Source organism: Podarcis tiliguerta (genome assembly GCF_965153285.1).
Source record: "Podarcis tiliguerta genome assembly, chromosome: 16".
Taxonomy (NCBI): Eukaryota; Metazoa; Chordata; class Lepidosauria; order Squamata; family Lacertidae; genus Podarcis; species Podarcis tiliguerta.
In genome coordinates, this window is record NC_139549.1 from 1,475,502 (window position 1) to 1,499,697 (window position 24,196).

At 41.6% G+C, this 24,196-nt stretch overlaps 2 protein-coding genes across 3 annotated transcripts in view; one reads left to right on the forward strand and one right to left on the reverse strand.

Moving 5' to 3' along the window:
• Window positions 1-24,196, forward strand: part of LOC310666072 (uncharacterized protein) — a 1,539,811-nt gene that overhangs the window by 1,005,874 nt on the left and 509,741 nt on the right. The gene's annotated exons all lie outside the window — the stretch shown is intronic.
• Window positions 1,129-18,320, reverse strand: LOC310667157 (vomeronasal type-2 receptor 26-like; the record flags this gene model as incomplete). The annotated part of the gene is made up of 6 exons (XM_083418881.1): window positions 1,129-2,030; window positions 3,588-3,714; window positions 5,168-5,357; window positions 6,413-7,113; window positions 9,681-9,920; window positions 18,243-18,320. 6 exons carry the CDS (start codon window positions 18,318-18,320, stop codon window positions 1,129-1,131), a joined length of 2,238 nt encoding a protein of 745 aa, XP_083275007.1.

The window sequence follows — 24,196 nt, forward strand, 5'->3', positions numbered from 1 at the left end:
CAGACTGTGTGCATCAGAAACTACAACTAATCTTGAATGCAGCAGCTAGACTGGTGACTGCAAGTGACTGCTGGACACCAGTTATGTGAAAAACCTACGTTGGCTCCCAGGACATTTCAGAGCACAATTCAAAGTGTTGGTGCTGACCTTGAAAGCCCTAAACGGCCTCGGCCCAGTATACCTGAAGGAGGATCTCCACCCCCATCGTTCTGCCCAGACACTGAGGTAGTGGTGCCCGCCCGGTGGAACGCCCTCCCACCAGATGTCAAAGAAAAAAACAACTACCAGACTTTTAGAAGACATCTGAAGGCAGCCCTGTTTAGGGAAGCTTTTAATGTTTAATAGACTATTGTATTTTAATATTTTGTTGGAAGCCGCCCAGAGTGGCTGGGGAAACCCAACCAGATGGGCGGGGTATAAATAAATTGTTGTTGTTGTTGTTGTTGTTGTTGTTGTTGTTGTTGTTGTTGTTATTATTACAAGTTCAGTGCTATATTGCAGAATTCTCAGGGGTGGGGGTGGGTGGGACTTGCCTTCTAGAGATTTAAACCATTGAGAGAGATCAAGAATGGTGGAGTTTTCTCCAAAATGTCCCAATTGGTTCCTTCTTTGGTTAGAATTTACTGCAATGACAAGGGAGGACTGGACACTTCCACAATTCACAGAGGCAGGCCTAATTTATTCCCCGAATCCCCAGCATGAAATGGAATCTTGCAGCCATGTTCAGAATAATTCATTTGTGACCGTTCTTTAAGGATGAGGGCACTGCAGCTGCAGAAGACTTCCACAACAAAATAAATGACATTCCTCCTCTTTCAGGAGCTAGTTTGCTATACAGATTGACCAAATGGATATCAGGAACAAGGAGGGATATATTAAATATGAAGAGCAATGGGTAGAGCGTTATCTTCCACGTTCAGGCTGGGACTTAGCCTGTAATAGCCTATTGTTATCTGAACTCAAAGAGAATTGGTTGTGAAACACCACATTCTGAATTGCAAACAATCTTGATCCATCAGAGACAGTGATCAGAAATGGAATATAACTAATTTCTCGTTACATGCAGCTCAATACAATGGGGTTAAATTACAGGTACATTTAATATTTCTAGAAAGTAATGTCGGTTCTTTAATTATTTATCCTGATTAGCTGCCTCCTACTGTTCAACTCAGGCCTCAGTAAAATGACATAGACTTTGGGGGAAAAGATGCAGCCCAGTAAGCCAGCACCAGATGCCAAGATGGAGAAGATCTCCACGGCCACCATGTACTTCCCCTTGGTGCTCAGGTAGGTTGGAACAAAGGACAACCAAACACTGCAAAATACTAACATGCTGAAAGTGATAAACTTGGCTTCATTGAAACTGTCGGGCAGTTTTCTAGCTAGGAAAGCCACAGTGAAACTGACAATGGCCAGGAGACCCATAAATCCTAAGACACAGTAGAACATGAAAACTGAACCTTCATTACACTCCAGTACAATTTTTTCTGGCATTGAATGCGCGTCCAAATCTGGAAATGGGGGAGAATTTGCCAGCCACACAGTACAAATCGTGGCTTGAATAAGAGAGCAGGAAAGAACAATGGAGCTGGCCAATTGTTTCCCCACCCACTTCCTCATCCTGGACCCCGGCTTGGTAGCCATGAAAGCTAGAACCACAATGGTGGTTTTGGCCAATATGCTAGAAACTGCCACGGAAAAAGCCATGCCAAATGCTGTCTGTCGAAGGAGGCAGGTCACTTCCTCAGGCTGGCCAATGAAGAGCAGAGCACAAAGGAAGGAGAGAATGAGGGAGAGGAGGAGAACGTAGGTGAGGTTCCTGTTGTTGGCTTTGACGATGGGAGTCTCCTTGTGCTTCATGAAAATTCCAAGTACCAAAGCTGTGATGGCAGCAAAAGAGAGAGAGAAAGTAGCCGAACAGATCCCCAAAGATTCTCCATAAGACAAAAAGGTTAGTTCTTTTGGAATGCATCCATCCTGGTCATGGTTTGGATACTGATCTCCACGACATTCAAAACAGTCATCCATATCTGAAAGAGAAAAGACAGGTGTCTATACAGTGATGCTCTGTGTTTTGTGCTTGACGGGGAAGGACGGACATCAATATTGGACAACCCTAAATAATGTCTCTTAGCTCAGTATCTAAAAGATGTTTCTAACCTAAGAAGCCATTTTTAGCTATGTAGCTTTTCAGGCCAGTATGAATAACAAAACTTCTCTCTCTAGGGATGGGCAACAAAACCCTTCATATGGACTTCAGTGTGGATTTCTGGATTGTGATGTGTTCGTTTCAGAAAGATGGTTAAAATGAGGCCCAGGTTCACTTCAAAAAGAAGAAAGGGTCCAGAAATTCTATGAAAGAGAATGAATAAATAAATAAATAAATAAATAAATAGTAAAGCATATAAATGCACAGAAAACAGATTGTGTACATTGTGCTCACATACTGTGTATGGGTTTTGTTATTTGTGATTCTCCTCCCCCATGGTGATTAGCTCACTGTTATCGCCCTGACTTCTTTGCTGCACACTATAATTTCAATGGCAGAGAAATTGTATTTGCCGCCATGATTGGGCTTTATTCTCCAGTCACAAAACATTACTGCCTAAATACTAAAATTTGGAATCACAGGAATATTTCTTTGATACCTGAATTTGGTCAGGTGAATCTGCATTCAGCCTTTTTTGTTTATGCCCCACTTTCCAAAATTTTAAAACTAATTAATAATACTAAAACCATTTGTCTTTCTACCTCTGGCATTGCATTTTGCTGTGTGTGTGTGTGAGTATAAAGTACTTAATAATCTTAATCATATTTTTGTTTATATTGTACTATTATTTATCTATCTATTTATTTATATTAAGGTGTATAGAACTTTTCTGGATACCGGTAAATAAAATGAAATAAAAGACACAGAACAATTTTAAGCTGCATCTTTTACTTGATAGAGTAACTAGTTTGTCCGTTTTAGCAATCGTTTTTTCTGTGCACATTGTATTAGGTATATAATACATACAGTCATACCTTGGAAGTTGAACAGAATCCGTTCTGGAAGTACGATTGACTTCCAAAACTTTCGGAAACCAAAGCACGGCTTCTGATTGGCTTCAGGAAGCTCCTGCAGCCAATTGGAAGCCGTGGAGGACATTCTGCTTCCGAAAATCGTTCAAAAACTGGAACAGGTTTTGATTGTTTGGGAGCCGATTTATTTAGGAGCCAAGGCGTTTGAGATTGAAGGTATGACTGTACTTATCATATGGAAGCACACAATTACATATTTGTTTTTAAAAAGGCTTATTTTAATAAAACTGGTGTCTGTGTGAGCCAGACTGAGACAAAAATGAGAATTAGGAGATAAAGGTATGCAGGGTAGCCCAACTTTAAGATTTACTGAATGTTCCACCCTTCATTTTTCAGGTTATGCTTAATGCTTCTGCCCACTGTGACCTTAAGTCACTATGACATTCAGGGGTAATATCAGGCGTTACCCACCAGTCGCTCCAGTTATGAGGGAAATTAGTTTGACATAAGCATGTAGTGGATCACACCATATGTAATTTATAAACAATGTATACTGTATACTGTACCCTTCTGGTTTGTTATCTTTCCTTCAGGACACGGGAGGCAATCATAGCAGCAAAATTCCTCTCCTTCCTTCTTGGCCTTCCTGTAACCTAAATAGCAATGATCATTGCACACTGAAAGGGGTAATGCCTGTAAATAAATGAGAGCAGATGTTAGTGTGGGAGTTTGCATATCACCATGAAGAAGCCTTCTGATGTAATGAAATGTGTTAATTCTGGTACGTATAGGAAAATCATATCGTTCCCAGAGAGAATTGTTTATGCACCACGGCCAATTCTAGTTGTGGAATGTCTGGCAATACTACACTTGCGTTTCATTTATGACGAAGATGTTGGAATATGCATTGACTTTCTCAAAGCACGGTCCATTGTCTTATTTATTTAGATCAAATTCAGGTGTTAAACACAATTATCTGCCCTTCATACCACCTTGCCAATGTTCCTTGCTTTAAGTTAGCTTCTTTGTCAGCACATTCATGTCTTGTACAATTTATTTTTATGTGCTATCCCCACATCTCCCCATAACCCACCTCCTTGTCATTGGGGTGCCCTGGTGCCCTAGACAGGCCAGTGTAGTGCTGGTGCATCTGTGTGAGAGGAAAGGTCTCCAAATCTGGTCTCCAAGGAGCCTGTCATTGGACCTATCTTCATCTACTGCCTTTCCAGTTGTAATGATCACCAGCCATCACTAATTCCTGTGAAACTTGGGACCTGGTTAGCTAAAGAGGGTGAAACACTGGGGAATTCTCTCTCTCTCTCTCTCTCTCTCTCTCTCTCTCTCTCTCTCTCAGCACTTCTCCTGCAGCTGGCATAGTGAGAAAATTGTGTTGACTATGGACTATGGAATTGTGCTGCCTTTACATTTTTTATAGCTTTGGAAATCACTGTGGTTGGATTTCCTTTTTAATGTCTTAGTAAAGTACCAGTTCAGGGGACGCGGGTGGCGCTGTGGTCTAAACCACAGAGCCTAGGGCTTGCCGATCAGAAGATTGGCAATTCGAATCCCCATGACAGGCTGAGCTCCCATTGCTTGGTCCCAGCTCCTGCCAACCTAGCAGTTCAAAAGTACATCAGAGTGCAAGTAGATAAATAGGTACCACTCTGGCGGGAAGGTAAACGGCGTTTCCATGCACTGCTCTGGTTCGCCAGAACCATGCTGGCCACATGACCCGGAAAAACTGTCTGTAGACAAATGCCGGCTCCCTCGGCCAGTAAAGTGAGATGAGAGCCACAATCCCCGGAGTCGGCCACGACTGGACCCAATGGTCAGGGGTCCCATTACCTTTTTAAAGTACCAGTTCACTGAAATTTTAGGCATTTCTGAATATCAAGGAACTGATGATCTCACCAACTTATGCACTTTTTAAGACAAACTCTCCCTCCCATTGTGCTGGTTTAAGCACCATGTTATTTTCAGTAGGTCCTCCATTACAAAGTCAAAAGCTGTTTTGGGAGACAATGGCCTCAGATCTCACCTGCCATATCTATTTTGACCCTGACAGGCAGCTGTTTCAGGGTTCAAACCAGAAACCAATATTTCAACACTGAATAAATAACTGGAGACAACCTGAAGTAGACCTTACTTGGTTGAACCTGCTGGGCCACACAACTGTGTTGTCATGAATGTTGAACCTCTTGTCTGGGGAAGCCTGGGGGTCTATTTTTCCAACTTTGACTCTAAGGAAGGAGTCATTGGGGAATATGACCCAGTTGATAATATCAAATCCAGATACCAGTTCCCCATTTTGATCAAAGGAAACCACTTCTTTAACACTATTGTTAAACGAGACACTTCTCAGAAAGTGGTGAAGCTAAATCAGTGGAGAGAGAGAAAGCAATAAATAAGGATGTATAAAATGGTGCAATATTACAAGTGAGTGATAATCTTTCACACTTGAGCACTTTGGTACATGGCCTGTTAAAAAGCTGTATATGGATTTATTATTTGCCTCGTTGAACGAGGTTGTTCTTAGAAACAGGTTGAGCCAAATGGGGGAGAATAAAGTATTAAAAACAATGTACATACAGACACAAATAAACAACAGGGTGATAGTACACCACCCTTTCCCTGGAGCAATGAAGACGGCAGGAGTGCCTGAATCATGGGCCTCTGCTTTTCTAGGCAGCATTCCTGGCTACACTACAATGTCTCTTAAAAGGGGGGGGGGGATCCCTCTACTGCTTCATATGCTGGAAGGGAAGGGACCTCTGAGGATTCTGAAATGGGTGGATATGGCATCCCAGAGCAAGAATGCCCTAGCAAGAGGAAGGGAGGAATGCAGCAAAAGAAAGAGAGGAGTAGCAAAAGAGTGTGAGAGGAGTAGCCAAGTTAACATTAGGGCATCTTGGGAAGCACTTTTGCCTCAGACCTCTCATTTTCTCCCTCAAAATCATCGAAAGGCTTTTCCACTCTGTGTTCAAGAAATGTGCTTCCTTGGGCTCAGCCCTAGGGTTGCACGAAGCACATGACAGCCCATCAACCTATTTATGCACCTGCAGTTATTATGCACGTTCTGCATTAGTCTGATTAGTCCATCGCATGCCACATAAGTTCACCCAGAACCTCCAATCTCAATACACTCTTCATCGCTTTGTGTTTGAGTTTTGTTGCATGCCTGGCTTGCAAAGCATGTACCACAGCATTCAGATCTCTGGAATACAACATTACCTGCCATGGCTGTTGATCTATAAGTTCCCACCTTATTCCACCAGTTATCGCTCTGGATTTTAATTTGGTGGAATGCATGGTGTGCAACGCATGTGCCAAAATATAGATTGCATTGTAGATGCTGTAGCTGTGGGAAGTCATGCTCATTTCAAAAACAGACCCAGGAAGGCTCTCAAGCTTTTCCTGCCCGGTGCAGAATTCCCTGTCTTTCTCGTCTGAAGAAGGATGGGGCAAATAGCAGTTAAATGCTACTTCCCAGAAGTCCTTGATGAACCCGTCTTCTTTTTCAGAGAGAGGGTTTCTCATCTGAATAAATTTCTGGAACCCTGGAATATCCCTTGAGTGAACAGCAAAGGACAGAGCACCGTGCAGGAAACTTACATCCCAACTTTGTTGGAAGGGAAAGGATGTGAAATCCATCTGGGCTGTCATAATCCAAACTTTTGCCCTGGCTTGCACAGGTACCCCTTCTATTTCTGCAATATTGGGCAACACTCTTAGTGCCATAATGGAATGAATTTCGCCATTCACAATGACAACATTGGCAGTGCTTCCCATAATAATATGGCATAGTTCAGAAGATTCCTCTACTGTTTCGATGAACTCACCAGAAAAGGTGAGCCTGGGGAATCTTTCTATAAAATCAAAGCAGATGCCTCTCTCTGCAAACATGGGAAGAACGTTTTGTACAAATCTCTCTCCGTTGTCATCGCTCAGAGAAAGCACCCCGATCCACGTCCAGGTGAAATGAAGAAGCAACTGGAGAATCCCGAGATACTGATGAGCTCCATTTGGGAACATGTAGCAGAAGAAAGACGCATGGAAGTCAGTATCTGTTACGGGATGAGAGCCATAGATGACCTAAAAATAAGATTTTTGAAAAAGAAAAAGGGATACCAAATACAATTTTTTCTCCGTTTAGTTGGTAGTATTCAATAGTTTTTAATCCGTTGATTCGTTGATTTTACTGTGTGATGCGTTGTGCTTTACAAATACAAATACCATTCATTTGCAAAAGATGTCTTCCCAATAAAAATGAAAATAGCTAATTAGGAGGATTGCCCCTCCCATTTATTTATTTATATGAATGTAACTGAGTGGGAAAATAAGCTGATTAATGATTTAACACAAGGGTCACTAAAATGGCTCCTATGGGTGCAAACCTGCCCTCCATTACCCCCTACAGCCCCTGTAAAAGTATCCCGTTCAAAATCTGCAATATATGAAAAATGATTTGCTCTTCCTGCCCAGTTCTTATTTTCAGTGGGTTAGACACCCAGCATTGGACACCTGCTGCCCCTTCCATTCTGTCAGGACGCACACACCCCACCATTTTGTGTCACCTTTTCTGCCCTTTTAGGTGCAGAAGCCATCTTTTTCTAAGTCTTTGTGTCACACCCCACAACAGCTGTTTTGTTTGATGCCACACATGCCAGCTATTCTATGATGGGGACCCTCAGCACTTTCTCAAAATGCTGAGTGTTTCCCACTGATCTAAAACATTTAGTGACCCTTGCAGGCACAGCAAACATTCAGTGAAAGTTTTGTTGTGACCTGTACAGGTGAGGAAAGTCCATTTGGAAATTTATCTAACCTCAAAAGGGTCCTATACTGCTAGATCCCTTTCCATTGCTGCTCCCTGGGGCCCAGGAGATTTGACATAAATCAACAAGCAAGCATAAGGATCAATACACCCTTTCTACAGAAAACCAGACAGAAGCATGCAAAGAGAGATAATATATTCCAATTTTCGTTGAAATTTCCCTTAGATTTGATAACACTTTTAATGTGATGGACTTGATTTTGCTGTGGCTGTATGGAAAAGGTTAGGGAACGTTCATGTTTCTTCAGCCCAAACATCACAGCAGCCGATGCCAACCGACATCGGCACACTTAGGGATCCGCAGTGTCTTTGCAGTTCGCGTGACAGACCTCAGCAACTCAGCATTTTGGCTAATCTACTTTATTTACATATAAACACACACAGAGCACTGAAACATGGCTCCCTCTCTCTCTAGCATCAGACAGAAAGAGAAAAAGAACAAAGGACAATAGTCCCACTTCACGGAACACAGTAACACAAACATCCTGTTTCCATCACTTCCCACTCTGTGGAGTCAAAACATACACTATCATGTGATAGACAACAATCCTATGACTGCAACCACAGAGCAGGAATTCTAACAGCCCAGGGGTTGGCAACCTAAGACCCATGGGTCACAAGTGGCCCACGGGGGTTGTTTTACCAGCCCACAAGATGCCCCTGAACTGAGCCGCCCGCTCGGCCAGTCCCAGCATGCTGCACTAAACCGGTGCAATGCAGCGCAGGGACTCACTTTCGTGGCGCTGGAAATCTGGCCCATGAAGGGGGCTCTGCGGCAGTGTATGAGCCCAAGCAAGGTAACCCTTGCCGACCCCTGATGTTGCCCAATGAAAAAATTTTCATCCTTTTTTCTTGGCATGAGAATGCTCTTAGAATCGTGCGCGCACACACACACACAGAGCTACTTTAGAAACATTTTATTCTGTCCCCCTCCTCTTTCCTCTCCCTTTCTTCGTTCGGTTGAAAACCTTCAACCTGTTCCCCAAATGTGTCGTTTTCTTGTGCTAATTCTTGTTTTGTTCCTGTGGCATTTCACAACCCCTCTAATTCTCAATGATGGTAAAGGAAATTTCAGTATGAATCACTCAACCTTTCAAGTATCAACATGCAGCCTGCAGGGACATAGTCAGTGACAATTGAGAATGGCATGTTAGTCAACCATACTCCAAACACACAAGAAATGTCAATAGCATTGCTGCTTCCATATCACTATGGCTTTGAACTCTTTGGAATTTCAGTATCTTTACAAATGGATATACAGAAGTCACATATTCAGTCGCCAGATTTTGCGCTGCCTCGATAGATATTCGATGAAGAATGGTCTATGCTACAATTCAATCCTAAACTGAAGGCCCATATTATTAGAGCTGCACTTCTGAAGCCCACCCCATATAGCTATGTTAACCTATCTTTTAATTTTTCTTATAATTTTTTACTCACCCATTATCTATGCTTAATTAAGTATTCTATGTATATGTTTAAATCTACATTTGGTTCTTGCTCCCATTTAATAATTATTCACTTAGATTCATACTGTTATGCTATTTATTTAGATGTTTTCCTTATGCTGCTCTATGACCATAATAAAGTACTTGATATACAGGTATGGTTATGCAAAATCAAGGAGTGAATCATTTTAGGCTGTAGGTTATGAAATGTAACTCCTGGCAGAATATCAGTGACCCGACGGTGTAGTATATTATGTTTTAGGAGGAGTTAAATCTCCATTGAGAACCACCCAAACATTCAAATATAAGTCTTAAAGGACATAGTGGAAAACAGAAAATGGACCGTTAACAATCAATATTCCGTGCCCATATCTTACTTGTGGCAGCTTGTACGTAAAGAGGATGGTTGCCATGTGAAGACCTAGGTCAGAGTTTGGTCCCTCAATGACTGCTCTTGGAATGTTCTCAGTGTCACACTTGTAGTTTGGAATGAATCTTCCCTGCCTGGAGAAAAGTTCCATTGAGGCCAGGTAAGTCCAGCTTGGACTGAAATGGCTATTGTAGATGTGGAATCCCAAGGTGACGTTGGGCAAGATTTCAGGATTTTCATTTATTCCCTTTGTAGCAAATGCCAAAGCCACAACATGTTGGTAGAGCTGTGTCATTACTCTGAAATAAGAGAGCTACTTGCTGTGAAAATAATGCATCTTCACACAGAAAAATAGATTTATGCCTATAGTCCAGTGAATCACATGGATACACTGGCAAACATTTCTTAGCATTGCAGATTGTTTGAACTGATTTTAATATTGCATTTTTTTATTGTTTAAACCCACTTTGTGACCTTGTGGGATAGGGCAAGTAACGAACAATGATTTCCTAAGTTCCAATTTTATAAACACTAGTTTAGATATTTGTGCTTCTTTATTTTTTATATTTCAGGCTTCTTCAGACTCCCTCAGGGCTGCCATAAATTCATTTAAAATGCTTTTAAAGCTTCGTAGTAGTTTGGGATAATACGCTAAAGTGGAGGACAACCTTATGGACTAAGGTTGTATATTAAAGTGATGTTTTGATAATAAGGGAACATTGATATTTGCTTTGGGTTCTTACATGTGCATGATGACGATGACTCAAGAGATGCTGTTGCTGAAACCAGCTTCTACAGGAGCAATCCTATGGAAAGATCTGTCAGAATAAGAAGCTTAAGATGCAGTAGATCAGGAGAAAGTGGGGAGGGAGCATTTAGCCTGGATGTAGGAAGCAAGCTAGAGGACCTTTGATAATGCTTGTAGAAGTCAGGCCTTGAAATGGGGACTCTGTATAGTAAAAATGGCTCTAAATTATTTCCTTATCTAGAGCAAGCTGGCAGCCAAAAATAGTTACATAAACTCTTACCTAATGAACTTTTATCAGTTCAAGGGAGCAGCAGCAGCTCACCAACTCTCTATAAACGAAGATGGTGCCCCAAATACAAAAAGCTTTGAAAGGGGCCCAGACTGAAAGCTTCTTGGAGGAGAACGTGGCATGACTCAACAACCTAAATATCTCAAGGTATAGATATTACAGGGCTTCGGGGAACTTTTGGAGGAAAACTAATGAACGCATCAGGATCTTGAATATAGGGCATTGAGACTGCAGCATCTGAAGCATTGGCTTTGGCTGTGACTCATGAAAACACAATTGAAAATTGAACCTCCTGCTTAGCTAGCTGATTGCTGGGTCAGCTGGGACAGACAACAGTAACTCTCCATCCACGACTCTGTTTAAGATACACCAGTGTAACTTGTTCATTCTGAGCCAAGACTGATGTAAGCCCCCCAACACAACACCCTAGCATAAAAAACTGACTTTGTAAAGACTTTTCAATACTTGTTTTTCACTTGCCAGGCTTAGCTTGAGCCGCAGCAGAGCTGCCATTGAGTGGCTTTGCCGGAAACTACAACTAATTCAGAATGTGGCAGCTAGACTGGTGACTGGGGGCAGCCACCAAGACCACATAACATCTCTCTTGAAAGACCTACACTGGCCCCCAGTACGTTTCCGAGCACAATTCAAAGTGCTGGTGTTGACCTTTAAAGCCCTAAACGGCCTCGGCCCAGTATACCTGAAGGAGCGTCTCCACCCCCATCATTCTGCCCAGACGCTGAGGTCCAGTGCCAAGGGCCTTCTGGCGGTTCCCTCATTACGAGAAGCAAAGCTACAGGGAACCAGGCAGAGGGCCTTCTCGGTAGTGGCGCCCGCCCTGTGGAATGCCCACCCATCAGATGTCAAAGCGATAAATAACTACCTGACATTCAGAAGACATCTTAAGGCAGCCCTGTTCAGGGAAGTTTTTAATCTGTGATATTTTAGTGTATTTTTGGTTTCTATGGAAGCCGCCCAGAGTGGCTGGGGAAACCCAGCCAGATGGGCGGGGTACAAATAAATTATTTATTATTATTATTATTATTATTATTATTATTATTATTATTATTATTATTATTTGCATCTTGTTTGTACCAGCTCCTTGTGCAAAGGATGGCTGCCCAGAGCTTCCATAACACCAGAACTACTGGGAAGTTAGAGGGACGTAGTAGTAGCATCACTATTCAGTATACATTCACTATACATTTATTATATATTTAGGATATGGTTAAAAGAAGACAACTCCTTACAGAAAGTCATCAAAAAGTTCAGGAGAGGGAGGTTCCCTGAAAGTCAAGACGCTTGAGGTCATATAGATTTGAGACATAATGCCAGCAATGATGTGGTCTCCTGATTGATAATATTGGTGAAGAATAGGAAGAGGGTCTACAATGGAACACCGAGCAACAGGAAGCTTGCACACAAATTGAGGCGGCAACAATAATACCAACAATACAAATGCTACCATCTTATAGGAGGGGAACTTCATTCTGGAAGACAGTTAATCTTTCTCCCCGCCCCTGAATAGCAAACCTTACTAGAATGGTAACTCACTCAGCCGATTCAATGCTAGAAGCATGAAGCATACATAATCAGTGATCAGAGCTACAGAGCCTTGTGTGTCTATAGTTCAACCTCCGAATGTCACTGGGGGTATTAATAACATCTGCTAGTGTAAGTCTGTTATTTGGAATGTGGTCATTGGCTATCCCTTAGGATGGAGAGAAAAGTAGCAGCAATTGTGATTAATGATAATTGCAGAAGAAATAATCACCTGTTCTGGGTTATACATTCTCAGTGACTTTGGCAAAAAAGACAGCAATGTCTTTTACATCTCAGCCAAAACATAGTCTACCAAATATGAGTAAGTGCTATCAATTCATAAAAGTGGATTAAATTCTTCCTCCCCAAATGCAGTTGGGATACTTCAAAGTCCAAAAGAAAACTTCAACTGCTTTGTAGTAATAAAGGTTTTTCCATATGTATTTTCCTACTTCAGAAGTCTGCAGACATTTCTGTCCCATTATGGTATAAATAATTAACATATGTTATTCCAGGTTATTTGATAAATTTTGGGCCCAGAAAAGAAGGAAACTGAGAAAATGTTAGAAGGTGCTCCACTTTCCCACCTTATTCTGCTTTGTGGAGAGCGATCTGAAGATGTGAATTTGGGGGAAGTCCCCCTTTCCAGGTTAGATATCTGGGCCACTGAAACTGATCTCATTTCCCATGTAGGGGTTCATTAGGTAACCTGGTCCCCAGCTGTTTACAACACAGAATGAAAGTCCCTATCAGGTGCAACCAACAATAAAACACACATATATTAAAATATACTACAACAAACATATACAAAAGGAAAATGCATAATAATGCAGATGGGGCAACAAACATTAATACTATAGATCAATTTTGACCATTAGGTCTTGTTCGGCTATGTCCCAATTAGTCCTACAGCTATCCTTTTGAAATATACTCAGAGCCGCAAAGTGATTTCATACTCTTTATTCAGCTCATAGAGGTGAGGAGGAATGAATGAATGTCCCCTCAAAGTATCTGCTTTATATACATTATTTACACAATGGGCTGCACATGATTGGCTAATTCCGGAATTCTACTGTAAGCCAATCAGGTTGTGGATTCGCTTCTATCTGGAGAATGATTGGGTGGTTCCTGCCAACCAATCATACTGCAGCATTGTTCTAGGACCAATCAGACTGCTGCATTCTGAATCCTATTGTTCTAGGACCAATCAGACTGCTGCGTTTTGGATCCTATTCAACTCAGTACATAACACCTGTTCTGAACACATCCAGGCCAACAAGTAGATGTGACTGGGTTTCTAATTATTTATTGGTGAAGCATTTAGTTACATTAGCTCCTGGCATGCAAGTGATATAAAACAGTAACATCCACTAACTAGATGACAGCTCAGCCGTGGAGGCCTAAAAAGCGTGCTGTGAAACAGGACTGTATTCTTGTCCCGACTCTCTTTGGCATGTTCTTATCCGTGATGCACTCATATGGATTCAGCACAACTGAAGACGGTCTGTACTTTCATTCAAGGCACGATGGGGGTCTGTACAACCTGACATGTCTCTGCAGCAGGATGAAAGTGTAGCAGGTCCTTATCTGAGATAGGTTGTTTGCAGGTGATACAGCCTTGATAACATTCTTCAAGGAAGCTCTACAGAGTCTCATCACCCATTTTGCCCATCAGCCTAACAAAGGCCAACATCCTGGGTCAAGACATCGCCAACACTCCACGCATCAGCATTGGTGACCACACACTTGAGGTAGAAGACAATTTTGTCTACCTGGGTTCCAACATATCAGATAACTTCTACGGGTGACAGCAAGCCACACTGTGCCTCCAGGGCAGAAGTGGGAAAAGATTTGGAATTAGAGATGGTGCCTACCCAAGTGAGGAAATTATTTGGAAAGATGGATCACGTTTCTAATTATATGTTATTGAATCAAACAGGATTTAGTTAGAGGAGAATTTAAAGAGACTAGTTGATTCTTTGATTTTCTCTTCTTATTAACACCTGCCTTCTGTTTAACTCAGGCCTCAGTAAAATGACGTAGCATTTGGGGGGAAAGATGCAGCCCAGTAAGCCAGCACCAGATGCCAAGATGGAGAAGATCTCCACAGCCACCATATATTTCCCCTTGGTGCTCAGGTAGGTTGGAACAAAGGACAACCACACACTACAAAAGACCAGCATGCTGAAGGTGATAAACTTGGCTTCATTAAAACTGTCAGGCAACTTCCTGGCTAGGAAAGCCACAATGAAACTGCCAAAGGCCAGTAAACTCATGAAACCCAGGACACAGTAAAACATGACAGTTGATCCTTCATTACATTCCAGTAAAATTTCTGTAGTCATTGAATGCATGTCAAGATCTGGGAATGGGGGAGAGGTTGCCAACCACACACAACAAATTGCAGATTGAGTAAGGGTGCAGAAAAGAATAATGGATTTGGACAATTTCCCCCCAACCCACGTTCTGTATTTAGACCCTGGTCTTGTGGCCATGAAAGCGAGAGTCACAAGGGTGGTTTTGGCCAATATGCAAGAAACTACCAATGAGAAGATCATGCCAAAAGCAATTTGTCGAATGAGGCATGTCACCTTCTCAGGTTGGCCAATGAATAGCAAAGCACAAAGGAAGGAGAGCAGGAGGGAGATGAGGAGAGTATAGGTGAGGTTCCGGTTGTTGGCTTTGACTATGGGAGTGTCCTGGTGCTTAACAAAGATCCAAAGCACCCAAGCTGTGGTGATAGAAAAGGAGAGGGCAAAAGTGGCCAGACTGATCCCCAAGGGTTCTCCATAAGACAAGAAGGTTATTTTCTTGGGAAGGCATCCATCCTGGGCATTGTTTGGGTAATGATCTTGTGGACATTGAAAACAGTCATCCATGTCTGGAAAACAAAAATAAATTTAGCTTCCAAGACAAATAACACTGTTCCTTCCTCCTTGCCTGTCTATGGTCTTGAGACGACAGCAGCAGCGGGGAGCAGGTCTTTGGGCTCCATTCTTTCTAGGAATTCTTCCACTAGTCCTGTGCTCACTCCCCAGTCCCTCCTGCTGCCCTCTTCCAGGTGCCACATATCCACCTCATTCTGACAACTTGAGGTGGGACACTCTCTGCCCTCACTGTCATTTCCCCTGAGCAACCCTCTTCTGGGTGATCTTTGCCCTCCCCCAAGGCTTTGCTTGCACCCTCTTCCATGCCCTCTGTGTATGGTCAATCTGACCCATGGCAATACAGTCATACCTTGGTTCTTGAACAGAATCTATTCCGGAAGTCTGTTCAATTTCCGAAAATGTTCAAAAACCAAGGCACGGCTTACAATTGGCTGCAGGAGTTTCCTGCACTCATTCAGAAGCCGTGTCAGCCATGTCGGATGTTTGGGTTCCAAAGAACGTTTGCAAACCGGAACACTCACTTCCGGGTTTCCAGCGTCAGGGAGCAAAAACGTTTGAGTTGCAAGGCGTTTGGGATCTGAGGTACGACTGCTTTTAATTGCATACTATCAGCCAACACCATACAATTTAAGAATCAGGGAAATTAGTTTTTGGTGTGCATATACTGGATCATACCTGATGGAGTTAATAAATACTGTCCAAAACATCTCTTACCTTCCTTGTTGGAAATCTTTCCTTCTGAACATGGGAGACAATCATAGCAGCAAGATGGCTTCCCTTCCTTTTTGGCACGACTATAACCAAAGTGGCAGTTCTGATTGCACAGAGAAGCAGGTCGTGACTGTTTATTTTTAAGAGAGCGGGAGAAGAGAGAGAAGTTAGGTAGTTCATGCCTCACTGGTCCATCCAAGAAACCTGCACTTTAGAAATCAGTTGGTGTAAAGAAAAATAACAGAAGTTTTGAGTGAGGGTTCCTTTTAATGCAACCACCACAATACTAGACACAGTGTTGGAACCTCTGTCTTTAGAAACCCATAACCATGTTGTTAATTATGTTGTTATAAAAATATTTAAAATAGCCCTGAAGATTCAGGATAAAAACATTCTCTTTTAGCAATATTGTTAATGTACTAGGGCTGTGTGAGGACCCCCGGAACCTGATCTGTGGCTCCAGTCTGTAAATCTTACCTGATCTATAGCCACATTTGGATCATGATCTGGATTTTACATACCTCCGGAAATCCCTTTGACTTGCATTGTGAAGCAAAGTGGGCACAAATTTCTTGTTTATTTGACATAGTGCCATGAAGGCCGGGGACACTGTAGTCCCTACCAGGGGATTCACGCTCCCAAATTTCAGGTGGGTCACTCCAGGGGCTTCCATGCTAGTCCCCTTTAAAATTCCATCAAAAATAATATATTACAAAGACCGTGAGTGCTCAATTCTGCAACTTCTCATACTCATGTGTTTGCCCAGTTTCTAACACCAAGTATTTGAGAACCTTTGTGTTTATCTTTTTAAAAACCTGAGATAATATTAATAGGCAGGCAGCAGCCCACCTGGTGGGGTAACAAAAGTCAAGGGTCTTCTGAGGGGCAAATTGTCAGCAAAGAGAAAAAGTAAAATATTCATTGACGTCGCATTAGAGACCCTGTCATAGCATTGGCTGATTCAGGATACATACCCAATATCTATGCCAAAGCCGGCCTAAAACGGTAATCAATAAAGTTGTGGCCATTTAGATCGCAAGCCATTGTCATTCCATTTTTGCAGCCTCTACACTTCCAAACTCCTCCCACCGGTGACCTCTAGCCCGCTGCACTTGGGTTACAAAATAAAATGGTGTAACACCACTAGGATGCAGAAAACAAGCTGCGTCCTTAATAGTTTGAGCTCCTCACTTGAAGCTTTATAAATTTATATATTGTAACATCACGAATGGAAATCATTAATTATGTAGCTGTTGACTAAGGGATTATTATTATCATAACTGAAATGTAACCGACATTAATTAAGATTATGGAACGCAGTGATATGAGATCGGAAACGCACCCAAGCCATTATGGGGGGAGCCACTTTAACTAAAACGTATTAATTGGAAGTTGATTGGCACTTTGATAATTGTATTATTTGGGAATGAATTGATAATTGTTATAATTTGGCTATTATCGGGGGCATATTAGAAAACTAATAAAAAATATTTTAAAAAGCAAGCGAGCTGGGTCCTTCTGATATTCTGTTGTGAGAAACTATAAATGCAGCAACAACAGCAATGATTAGCAGAGAAAATTTAAAAACACAGCAATTTATTTTTTTTTAAAAAAGAACACACCGAAGGATAGGACTGGGATTGACTGGGAAAGGATAGAAAACAAACCCCTTCAGTGTCACACTGCCCAGCATGTGGTTGGAGAGTGTTGGGTGGGGTGAGATCCTTTGAGATCCTTTCTGAGATCCTTTCTGCCCCCTTCCCTTCTCTCCACCTAGGCGTTCTCCTTAACTTCAATTATAATTAACAGTTGCCACATTTCAGAGACAATCTGGCTTAAAAAAAGCTGCTCTGAGGTACAAAATGGCACAGATTTCTACAAACTGATTTTGGACGCACTGGTCCACCCTGTAGTGATTTGTAGCTGCTTCAACCCTATCAGGACAGGACACCAATTGGCCTAAATGGGCCTGGTTCGGTCTGGGAGTTGGCTGAATCTGCTACACAGCCAATTATATCACACCATAGAATTGTTGTAAGGGATCCCAAGGGTCATTTAGTTGAACCCCCATATGTTAGTAAGACAGTAATTAGACAACCTATTCAGTCCCTTCGAATATCAAGAAGGGATAGCCCCAAAGCTTCCTGAATGCTTTCATCAAAATTAATCCTTGTCCCTCTGTCCGATATGTTGAGCTCTCGTTTGATCCTGATGTATTCCTCATCAATATTGGAATCATTGCTTTGGAAGATGATCTAGATTGGTGCTGTGGTCCCAGATCTCCCAGCCACATTTAATTTAACTGTGAGGGATATCTGTTTTAGGGTTTAACCAATGAAACATTTATTGACCATTGAGGAAATGAATGGAGAATCCCTGGAGTGGACTTACCTGGTTGAACCTGTTGGGCCACACAATGGCATCATAATCCAAGCTGAAGCCTTCTTCGGCGGCAAGCTGTGTGTCCATCGCTCCAACTTTGACTCTAATAAAGGACTCATTTGGCAACACAACCCAATTGATTATATCAAATCCAGTAATTAATTCCCCATTTTGGTCAAGGGAAACTTTCCCCCCAACACTATTGTTAAAAGAGACTCTTCTCAGAATTTTGTGGAGCTAGACCAAAGGGAGAATAAAAAATGGAATTCATAACGATTTGTTGAACAATCTACATTTACAAGAAACTGATTACGGTTCACATGTGAGGGCTACGTTTCATTGTTCTTTAAAAAACCATGCAGGTTAATCTTTGCCATTTTTGTATAAGGGACTTATTAGAAACTGATTGTGTAACAAATTGATTAATTAATCAGAGGAAATGATATAAATTATTTTTAAAAAGAAACCAGAGAACAGTTACACCTTTCTGCCCTCCACACATGTCTTAGCAGTGATATACATTTACAATAATATTTTTTATCCCACCTGCACAACTCTCAAAGCAGTTAACACCATAGGATGCAAAATAACATAAAATGACATAAAACAATTTCTAGGTACTCACAGATATAGTAAACTCTATTAGTTAGGGTTGCCATATTTCAAACCATTAAAATCCAGACAGAACAATTGTTTTGGGAGCAAAGTTGTAGAGCTTTTTTGGCAAAATTGTAGGGGGGAAACTACCATTTTTGAGCTATTTTCATGGAAAATCAGCAAAAACAGCACTGCTGACATTGGACCGATTACTTAGAAATTTGACCAATTTCCGCCCAGACACTTCTGCTGGCTGCAGTATTCTGTATATGTCTGGGAAAATCTGGACGTATGGCAACCCTATGTTGGACTCTCTCATTACCTGCCAGGAGCATAGACTTAGGAAATCCCATTTCTCTTCTTCTGCCATTGCTCTGTATTTTATTGTGTGGTGATGCATAGCATCCAGAGCATGTGCAAGAGCATATAGAGCATTGTAGATGGCATAGCTGTGGCTACTTGTCGTCATTTCAAAAACAGAAGCTGGAAGGTCCTCAAGCTTCTCCTCCCCAGTGCAACATTTGTTGTGTGCTTTCTCTAGAGATGGATGAGGGAAAACACATTCAAATGCTGCTTCCCAGAAGTCTCTGATAAAGCCATCTTCAACTTCCAAGTTAGGATTTCTCATCTGAAGAAATTTCTGGAATCCAGGAATCTCCTTTGAGTGGACTGCAAAGGATAGAGCTCCATGGAAGACTTGTACGTCCACATTTTTCACAAATGAACACGAAGCGAAATCCATCTGTGCTGTCATAATCCAGACCTTTGTCTTGGATTGCATTGGTATATCATCTGTTTCTTGAAGGTTGAGCATGGCCCGCATTACCATCATGGTATGAATTTCACCATTCACAAGCACAACATTGGCAGAGCTTTCCATAATAATATCCAATGCTTTTGAACCTTCCTCAAGTGTTTCATAAAACTCACTGGAAAATGTTAGTTTAGGAAATGTTTCTTGAAAAGCAACGCAAATGCCTCTCTCGGCAAACATGGGAAGAACATTTTGTACAAACATCTCTCCAGTGTCATCTTCAAGAGATAACACCCCAATCCATATCCATCTGAAATGCAGCAGGAGCTGGAGAATCCCCTTATATTGATGAGACCCCTTTGGGAACATCTGATGGAGAAAAGCTCCTTGGATGTTGCTATTTGTCACAGGAGAAGAGCCATAGATGAGCTAAAGAGAATAATTTTTAAAAGAGGGATGTGCCACAACATTATGATATCAGGTTTCAACAAAACTAAATATTTTGGGGCTTTTTTTCTTTGATTAATGTTTATGGACAAGAAGGTCCCCTGCCCCCCCAAAATAATTCCATTAGGTTAATAGAATTAGAAGGGAGTGGTTTTGGAAAAGTATTGATGTAAGTGACTTTTAGTTATACAAGGCAGGTGGGTGTATATATATCAATTCATACAAAACATCAAAGAATTGTACAATAACTGGACATAATAATTATACCATAAAAACCATACAAAAAAAGAGTTAACATCAGAAATCAGGCAACTATGGTAGAAAGCTGGACTCTTCATTGTCTACATAAAACTGATGGTATATAAAACTTTTCAGCAGACATTTACAAGTTGAAGCAGAAGACACCTGCTAAGTCCCTGTTGACTTCTGTGGAGAATGTGGCAAAAATTTTGAGTGAAGCCATGAAATTAGGCCCCCATAGATCTTTAGAACCATCTTTGTTTCTCACATTGTCTGGATGGTTTTATCCCAAAGTACCTCCTACTATTAGGGGGACGCGGGTGGCGCTGTGGGTAAAAGCCTCAGCGCCTAGGGCTTGCCGATCAAAAGGTCGGCGGTTCGAATCCCCGCGGCGGGGTGCGCTCCCGTTGTTCGGTCCCAGCGCCTGCCAACCTAGCAGTTCGAAAGCACTCTCGGGTGCAAGTAAATAAATAGGGACCGCTTACTAGCGGGAAGGTAAACGGCGTTTCCGTGTGCGGCTCTGGCTCGCCAGAGCAGTGATGTCACGCTGGCCACATGACCCGGAAGTGTCTCCGGACAGCGCTGGCCCCCGGCCTCTTGAGTGAGATGGGCGCACAACCCTAGAGTCTGTCAAGACTGGCCCGTACGGGCAGGGGTACCTTTACCTTTACTTTACCTTTACCTCCAACTATGTTTTGTTACCTGTGTTGTGTTCGGATCCATATATACAATGCACTCTTTTTATGCCAATAAAGGAGATTGGGTTGAATTGCATTGAGTCAATACTGTGCAAAACGCTAAAAGCTTGGTTTCTTGTGGTAGTCAAATGAGCCTTGTCAACCCATGGAATGACAAGAGATGCTCCTGCATATGATCTTAGTGATTGAGCTGGGATATAAGGGTTCAGGCAGTCCTTGAGGTGCCCTGGGCATAAGCTTTGTAAATTTGGGTGACGTATATATGCAGTTGGGATGCCAGTAATAGAACAGCGAGTAGAACAAGAAAGCAAGTGTATGTTAGAAAGATATGGGAACAGGTGAGAGAGAGAGGGGGGGGCAGAGAGAGAGAACTAGGTGAAACAAATTTAAGGTCAGCTAGTGTGCTGATTTAAAGGCAATTATGTCATACGGATTTGCCAGTAATGGTTGATTGATTGAATACTGTGTTAAGGTGATTAAAAAAGCGTTTTCCATTTCAAACAATGCAGATCATGGATTATGTTTCTAAAGCCTTAAGAAAGAAAGTCATTCCCTGTACAGGCAAAGGGTGAGACTAAATCTTGCTAATTGGCATTTATGGATATTATGTTTAGAGGGGAAATGCTTATCTCCACTGTAGCACTCAGTTCTTCCCATACTAGTACTGATTGCTTTGTAACTTTATTCTACTGATTCAATTAACATTAGAAAATGTGATTTTTGTAAACCTTTGCATGAAATCAAAACACAAACCTCCCTCATCAAACAGGGTAAGAATGTTTTGGACAAATCTCTCATCAGCAAATGTCTACACACCTAACTTACTTGTGGCATCTTGTACATAGACAGGACAGTTGACATGTAGAGACATAAGTCCGAGTTTGGTCCCCCAACGGCTGCTACTGGAGTGCTCTCACCATCACACTTGTAGTTGGGGGTGAGTCTGCCCCGTCCAGAGAGGAGTTCCACTGAAGCATGGTAAGTCCAGCCTGCGGTGAAATGGCTGTTATATATGTGGCAGCCCAGTGTGACATTGGGTAAGATATAGGGGTTTTCATTGATCTCCTCTACAGCAAATACAAAGGCCATAATGTGCTGGTAGAGTTGTGTCACTGACCTGGAAATGAGATTCATATATAAAAATGCACAGAACTAAATTAAACCAGAGGTGAATGAAATTGATGGCAGCTTTTGACAACAAAGAACTGGCAAGACTGAGAGATGAAACTATAGCAAAGCTACAAGGAGCAACTGATGAGCTGGAAGAACTCGATGAATTGGGAGAATACAAGCATATGGAGAAATGAAGCAACTCAGTGATAGAGCTGAGATTCTGGGAAACATAAATGAGGTTATAAATGGAGACATGGAGAGATTTCTGGGCATCTGTGGGATGGAGAGAGAAAGAGCTGTCCCTACGACTCGGAGTGATCCCAGGTCCAAAACCGGAAGAAATGCAAATGGAAACCTAAATGGGATCAGGCTGGAAAAACATAGCAAATACTACAAGAAGTGGAAATTGAAGGTAAAGAACTGAGTGTGGACCAATGTGTATTGAATATTGTCTCAATGTATGTTCACAGTTGTGATACTCATACATACAGAGAGGGAAAGATTTATCATTATTTAATATGGAGGCATGATTGCTAAAATTGTTGGAGGCAAAGCTGGAATGTTTAACTACAGAAAAACTATTGCTGACTTTTAACAATATTATAAATTGGGAACTGTTTCTGGGCTTGTTTGAAATTGAAGGTGAACACACAATAACTGGATTTCAAGATTGGAAAAATACTGGTTAATGGGAACTGGAATACTTGGATGTTGTGGAGTGAATGTCCTGAATCATTCTTTTTATGTAATTGACAGACAGAATCTGAAGCCCTTTTATTTTTTCTGTTTTTCTTTCTTTTCTTGTCTCCTTTCTTTTTCTATAAAGATATCTAGTAGTCTCAAAAAGATCAATGGATTCAGGGTGCAAGGAAGGAGATTCTGACTAAACATCAGGAAGAGATTCCTGCTGGTAAAAACTCTTCAACAGGATAATCGACTCCCTTGGAAGGTTGTGGACTCACCTACATTGGTAGTTTTTAAGCAGAATTTGAATGGCCACCTGTCATGGATGCTTTAGTTGAGATTCCTGCATATCAGGGAGTTGAACTAGATGACGCTCACGGTCCCTTCCAACTCAACAATTTTATGATTCTATTCATATATGCACCCAGTGTAGGAGAATGTTTGGTAATATTGGCAGACAAATATGGATGTGTTGTTCCCATGAGCAGGAGTACATATGCATTCACATCACTCAACTATACATAGCAATACTACTGAGTTCTGGAAAACTCAAAAAATAGAATGTGCTTTTCTTATATTAATTGCAATTTATTTTGAGTTAAATCCTGAGGTATTTTGTAATTAAGGTTCTGTGTTTGCATTTGGAAATTTCACATATTCATCACACATTTACATGTGTCTCAGAGTCATGCTTCCCACAGCAAAGTGCATGTATTTTTCTAGGGCAGAAGCTTACTATACCGTTGCTGTTGCTACTACTATTATTGCTTTTTTACTACAAGTCCTCATCCCATTACTGTTGCTGCTGCTTGTAGAAATGATAAGACCAGGGGGAAGATTTTTAAAATGAGTTGAGGACATCGTAGTTCTCATTCTAAGGATTATCTAAAACTCACTAATTGAAAGTGATGAACCATTCCTTTCAGCATAGGTGACTGATAAACAATAAATGAATCCAAAACTGAAAATGGGAAATATGGCCGGGGGGGGGGGGAGTCTCTACACAAATAACGTGGAAAGTACTAAAAGCTGTTGATTTCAAAACAGAAATAGTTTAAAAGAGCTTCTCACAATTGTGTGCTTGCTCACTACGAACAGACTCTGTTTATAGTTACCAATATTGATTGAGCAAATCTACCCTCAACCATAAACACTGGAACTGTTAAAAGGGGGGAAATGGTGAATAATGATGAAATAATATAGTTAAAGCTATGGTTTTCCCAGTAGTGATGTATGGAAGTGAGAGCTGGACCATAAAGAAGGCTGATCGCCAAAGAATTGATGCTTTTGAATTAGGGTGCTGGAGGAGACTCTTGAGAGTCCCATGGACTGCAAGAAGATCAAACCTCTCCATTCTTCAGGAAATCAGCCCTGAGTGCTCACTGGAAGGACAGATCGTGAAGCTGAGGCTCCAATACTTTGGCCACCTC